The sequence below is a fragment of the Hermetia illucens genome, chromosome 6 (assembly GCF_905115235.1).
Source record: "Hermetia illucens chromosome 6, iHerIll2.2.curated.20191125, whole genome shotgun sequence".
Classification (NCBI taxonomy): Eukaryota; Metazoa; Arthropoda; class Insecta; order Diptera; family Stratiomyidae; genus Hermetia; species Hermetia illucens.
Window position 1 is genome coordinate 14,437,962 of NC_051854.1, and position 6,245 is coordinate 14,444,206.

A 6,245-nucleotide genomic window follows, 5' to 3' on the forward strand; every position below is an offset into this window, starting at 1 on the left:
GTCCCATTTCGATTTTGAGTTAATTTCGTTTAACAATAAAAGTACATATGAAGGCTTCTCTTAAAGGTTTGTCCGACAGCAATGAGACGGATTATATACTTCATGTACACCGGTCATATTCGAGTAACAGAAGTGACGGTGTGCCAGTTGTTGCCAGCAGCAACCATGTTCCAAGTTCCTAATGTGATAGAGGCATGTTGTGCTTTTCTCGAACGCCAGCTAGATCCCACCAATGCCATTGGAATAGCAAATTTTGCCGAACAGCATGGTTGCATTACTCTACAGCAAAAAGCAAATCAGTTCATCGAGAGACACTTCACACAGGTATGTAAAAGTGCGCAAGATTCTTAGTCATTCAGATTGCAATTGGTTTTGAAGAAAACGTTATGTTTCTAGATTTGCCAGGAAGAGGAATTTCTACAACTTTCATCTTTCCAATTGATATCCTTGATTCGCAAGGATGAACTCAATGTCCAGGGTGAAAGGGAGGTGTACAATGCTGTACTGAAATGGGTGAAATACGATGAAGAAAATCGCTACCCCCAAATGGAACACATCTTGTACGCGGTTCGATGTCAGTTTCTCACACCAAGTTTCCTGAAGGAGCAAATGAAGAATTGCGATGTATTGCGAAAAGTGCCAGCCTGTCGAGAGTATTTGGCGAGAATTTTCAAGGATTTGACACTACATAAGAAACCAGTAGTCAAGGAACGAACGCCGAATACGACGAGAATGATTTTTGTGGCTGGCGGATTTTTGAGACAGTCGTTGGACATATTGGAAGGTTATAATGTGGACGATAAAGTGTGGGTACCGCTCCCGAAATTACGAGTGCCAAGATCAGGATTAGGGGCAGCGTTTCTGAAGGGAACCTTTTACGCTGTGGGCGGACGAAATAATTCACCTGGATCGTCGTATGATTCAGACTGGGTGGACAGGTAAGTTTTGCATTATTTATTTTTTTCCAAGTTGTTACAATCTAGGCAGGTGCCGGATTTTACCTAGCACTAGCACTAAGTGCCAAGCATTTAGGTTCGGACGCCTAATTATTTAAAAGGTAAAGGGGCGCTGGCGGTGGTGGCTGATGGTAGGTTAATGTGAGAATCCGCCAAGAATTCCCCGCAACATCGCGCACGTATGCAGAATGGTGTACTTCTGCACCGTTTGCAACCAGACTGTGTGAGAGTCTCAGGACTTGAAGGGAATCCGTCAGCGATTTGGGTACACTACTTGCAGCTGACAATATTATGGGAACTTCAACCACTTTCTCGAGACGCCAAATTTCTTTGATTTCCCGAGGCAGTGGCCCATAGTTCACCTTCTTCTTCACGTATTTCCGTTCAATGTTGCTATTATGGGGGATAGCAACAATAATATACGCAGAGCAGCCCGTCTTGTCAACTAACAGCATGTCAGGCTTGTTGTGTCGAACTATGAAGTGGGCTGCTTGAGACTCATATCGGTAAACCGGACATGTTCCAGTGATCAGTCCATGCTTGTATACTAGGTTTTGATGAATGACCTTACAGAATTATGCCTGTTCGTGTATTGCACCGTGGGCATAACAGTGCAGATAGAAATGAGATGGTCTAACGTCTCTAACAACGAACCACTCGTTCTGCACTGCTCGTTCTTCACCCGTTCTTTCATTATGAGCTGGCACACATGTATCCCTCCGTCTCAGCAAAGAGCTCCCCAGTACACAGCCATCTGTTCGATAAATGGCTGCCAAATACAATTCACGTGTTTACCGTGTATTGCCTTCGGCTTCCATTCATCGATCCGTTCTTGATCCGATGTCACCCCACTCAAAGGACTGAAAGTTCAATCCTTCAAGTTAAATGGGGTCAGTCTACAGTCTCCCTTACAGATAGCCGTATGCAAGGAAGGCACCTGCTCCTTGCTGTAAAAATAAGCGCACAGTGAGTCGACTTGGCGATGATGTTATGCCGCCACGTCAGGCAGGCCCCTATCTCTGATGTCATGAGGCAGGTTCATCCACTCCACAGCAGAGTATGGATGATGCATTCGGAATTTGGAAGTAGTCCGTATCTATCGCTGGATGTTTTGTAGATCGGTTTTACGGTTTCGGCAATATTCCAAATGCATAAGCCAGTGAAGGTATAGCGAATACAATCAATGCGAGAGAGAAGCGATTTCAGTACCAGTTTTACACGTCGCAGGAATTCGGACAGCAAAACATCCCTCAGATCACCAACTCGAGCATGGATTCCTTGCAAAATTCCTAGATATTTGTAGAAGTCTGTCTCAGTCATAGCTTCGATGTGGAGGTCACCAATGCTATGTCCGCCATGCGGCTCGTGATGATCTTTGCGGATGGCTTGGATTCGACAAATTCCATCGGAATATCACGACTGAACATATCTACTATTCGCAACAGACTTCTAAGGTGGTCGTCAGTGCCAACATACAGTTTGATGTCATCTAAGTACATTAACCTACATCACATTAGCACCTAAGTCATATTTTATTGCAAAATCATGCCCCCTAGTATCATTAAGTAGCCATGAAATGGGTTCAGTGCCATGCAAAACCAAAGGGGATTCAAAGCATCCCCCTGGAAGATGCCCCTCCGTATATACAAGGTGACGCAATTGAACAGCGACTTTTGAAAACGCTATAATTATTTTATTTTTTAACAATTTTACTGTGCCAAAGCAAAAAATGTTCAGAATTACTTGAATTTTAACAATGGATTAGTAATTTTCGATATGTCTACCTTTGGTGCGAATAATTGCAGGCGGCACATGAATTTAACACATGCTGCCCGCAAGTGGTTCTGTGGCGCATTCCCGACGAAGCGCTTGCTTGAGATGGTCGATGCTTGTGTATCTTTTAGTGCCAACATTCCTTCAAAATGCCCCAGACAGAAAAGTCCAACGGATTTGCATTCGGAGAATTTGCCAACCGTTTTGTGCTGGAAATGAAGTGTGGGACGTTGTTTTTTTAACCATTTTTGGTTGACGCGTGCTTTGTGAGACGCTGTCGAGTCTTGTTGAAATGTCCACGGCTTTAGTATTGTTTCCAAAACAGTTTCGCGGTCGATCATTGCATTTATCTTGAGCGTCTATCGGCGATTATTTCAACCCACACCATCACCATCGGTGCTGCTTGCTTTCTGGTGGCCGTTCGAAGGTGTAAGGTGAAACATCTCTCGTAAATGGGGCTTCATCGGAAAAAACCAACATCGGGAATTCACCACTTCGGCCTGACTAAGCAATTCCTTGGCTCGTTCCTGCTTTTTGGAATTTCAAAGGCTTCAGTTTAAGCTCATTTTGCAATATTCTTTGCACACTTCGAGCGGATATGTTACGCTCAGTAGCCATTTTTCTGCCACTGCGAAGGGCAGTCATGATAGACTCTGAGTTATTAGAACCCTCAGGTGAATGCACTGATAAGGTGGTATACCACCCTTCCATGACTGTCGCCAAAAGCTTTATTAGTTTCGCATCAATGCGATGCGGATGTAGAACATCAATTAGCTAGGTATGCGGGACGCTGTCGCAAGCCTTGGCATAATCAATATAGAAACCAAAGAGGTTTCTTTAGCCTCCAGTTGCTTGTCCTAAAACTACCGAGTCGATAATGAGTTGTTCTTTGCAACCCCTTGACCCAACTCGGCAGCCCCTATGTTGTTGGTCTCAAGGTGCGTATTGACCCTTCCACTAATAATGGACGTTATTAATTTGCAGAGGGTTGGTAAGCAAGTAATCGGTCTGGGGTTCTGCACCGTGTCCTTTTTAGAGAAGGTAGGTAATTCCCGCAGTGAGGAAGAATGGAACTTCCTCCTGCTGACTAATGACCTGATTCTGCACCCGATCTAGACCTAGTATGTCCAAAATTTCAACTACGGATGTTTCACTGGGGATGGCATAGGCGGAGCAATACTCCTGGTCGCCGTGGCGCCTAGACGTCGAACCGCCCCACGAATAGCGGTTTCGACGCTGTACTGTCCATTATGAGAACCCGACCCAGTCACCAAGTCAGACGACTCCCGCCGATTACCCGTACCGGACCTCAAATTTCTCCTTCTCCCTATTGGATGGATTTGCATTTTATATCTAACTGCCAGGTGTAGTGATAGCTTCCTCAGTGAGTAATCTGCAAGACTGCAAAATTCCTGCACTTTCGTCACCTTCCCCCTGAAACGCTACGTTGACGTACAGCCATTCAGACTGAAGTTATCCCTCCCTCCTCCTTTCACAACCGCGCTTGGGACCGGCTACGGCTAATTTTTATTTACTTTATTGTTATTTTATCAGAGTAATAGTGGACATAAGATAATTAAAGACTTTTCGAAACCGCTTTAATATTTTCCCTGTAATGAATGAATATTAAATTCATAATGTACTTACAGATATAATCCTGTAGCTGAACAATGGAGACCTTGTGCGCCCATGTCCGTGCCACGACATCGAGTCGGCGTTGCAGTCATGGATGAATTGCTGTACGCTTTAGGAGGATCTGCTGGCTCGGAATATCACAATTCTGTTGAATAGTAAGATAATTTTACATTCATCGTGTAAGCACGAAGCCTAATAGTATCTTCTGTTCTTTAGTTATGATCCAGAGGAAGATCGATGGACCCTAGTGAAACCAATGCATTCAAAGCGTCTAGGAGTAGGGGTGGCTGTAGTCAATCGCCTCCTCTACGCGATCGGAGGTTTTAATGGTACCGAACGTTTAGCAACTGTGGAATGTTATCACCCTGAAAACAACGAATGGAACTTCGTGCCGTCTATGAGAGTGGGTCGAAGTGGAGCTGGTAAGTTATTTTTTAATGTTATCTAACCCGTGTCATACTTAAAAAAGCATTAAATCACAGGAGTGGCAGCTATAAACCAACACATTTATGTAGTGGGTGGTTTCGACGGGACACGACAGCTATCGTTGGTAGAAAGATTTGACACTGAAAACCAAGTATGGGAGACGGTTGCTTCAATGAATACAGCCCGCAGTGCTTTGTCACTTACAGCGTTAGACGGAAAACTTTATGCAATAGGTGGATTCGACGGCACCCACTTCCTCACGGCAGTGGAAGTGTATGATCCTCAGCTTGATCAGTGGGTACCAGGCACACCTCTAACATCGGAAAGATCGGGTCACGCATCTGCAGTTATATTTCAACCGGCTTGCGCTTCGATACCCATGGACTGCAGTGGTGGTATGCACGACGCACCCAGCAAACGTCTTCCAGACACGGACAAAGACTCTGATGATCATCACCGACCACCGTCACTGCATTCTGCATCATCGAGTATGCACTGTTTTAACTCAACAAGTGTAGAGACTGGTGGCTGCCAGAGATGTCAAGATAATCCTTTCAGCAATGTGTTCGATCACTGCAACAAAAATATTCCTTCAAACAAGACTGAAATGACACCACTTGTGCCATTATCGACTGAACAAGTTACCCTGAAACCTGCAATTTCAAATTTTTTCAACAATAACTATAGTGAAATCTCGAGGTGTCCGGACACTAATTTTAATACATTGATACAAAGTAGGTTACAACTAAAACAGGAAACCCATGATCAAAGTGAAAGTAGTATGAGACATTTTTTACCTAGTGATAGTAGTAGTAGTAGTAATAGTCAAAATCGTAGCGATAAAATTTGTGTTAGAGAAAACTGTTATATTAGGAAAGCAAGTCAATCAGTATCACAAACAATAAATGATTTTGTATCAACGACAAGAAAAAAATTCTGTAGCAGACCATCATAGCATAATGTCGTTCTAAGATTTAGATGTACTGTTTAGTTAGCATTCCAGTGATGATAGGATACATAGGATTATTTAATTCGTTTGTTGATAAGAATAATATTTATTTATGTCATGTTAACTGAACACCTTAGGTACTTCCGAATAAATATCGATCCCTCTTAGCTTTTCTAGGTTACTATGTAAAATTCCAGCAAGTAAAGTTTTTTTGTTGAAAATCAGACAAACGAGGACAACCCCCATAACCAGTGTGAATGATAAGTGTCTAGGTTTAATGGAATAGTCCTTTCTGCACCAAAGTAACGAAGAAGAAGAAAACGATAATTGCGGTAAGCCCAAAAAGTTACATATTTCAGTACAGATCTAGTAGCTTAATTGAAGGTGTACGAAACGTACTGACTATATTTTCTGGTTCCTTACATTTCTGAAGATTTGTAAAATACAGAACATAGTAAATTTCCTTTGGAGTATCTTTGATTGAGAAATAATCTAACAAGATACAT

General features: G+C 43.0%; 1 protein-coding gene across 6 annotated transcripts in view; it reads left to right on the top strand.

Annotated features, from left to right (window-relative positions):
• Window positions 1–5,963, top strand: part of LOC119659497 (kelch-like ECH-associated protein 1B) — a 44,759-nt gene extending 38,796 nt beyond the window's left edge. For 5 of the 6 annotated variants that reach the window (XM_038067618.1, XM_038067619.1, XM_038067615.1 and 2 more), the window contains exons 3-7: window positions 67–324; window positions 397–938; window positions 4,379–4,519; window positions 4,581–4,786; window positions 4,847–5,963. In XM_038067618.1, the coding sequence (XP_037923546.1) occupies window positions 67–324; window positions 397–938; window positions 4,379–4,519; window positions 4,581–4,786; window positions 4,847–5,745 (2,046 nt within the window). In that variant the 3' untranslated portion in view covers window positions 5,746–5,963. Of the gene's footprint in view, window positions 1–53; window positions 325–396; window positions 939–4,378; window positions 4,520–4,580; window positions 4,787–4,846 lie in introns of all 6 variants that reach the window. The other variant, XM_038067621.1, reaches the window with a different exon arrangement.
• Window positions 5,964–6,245: the final 282 nt, after the last annotated feature.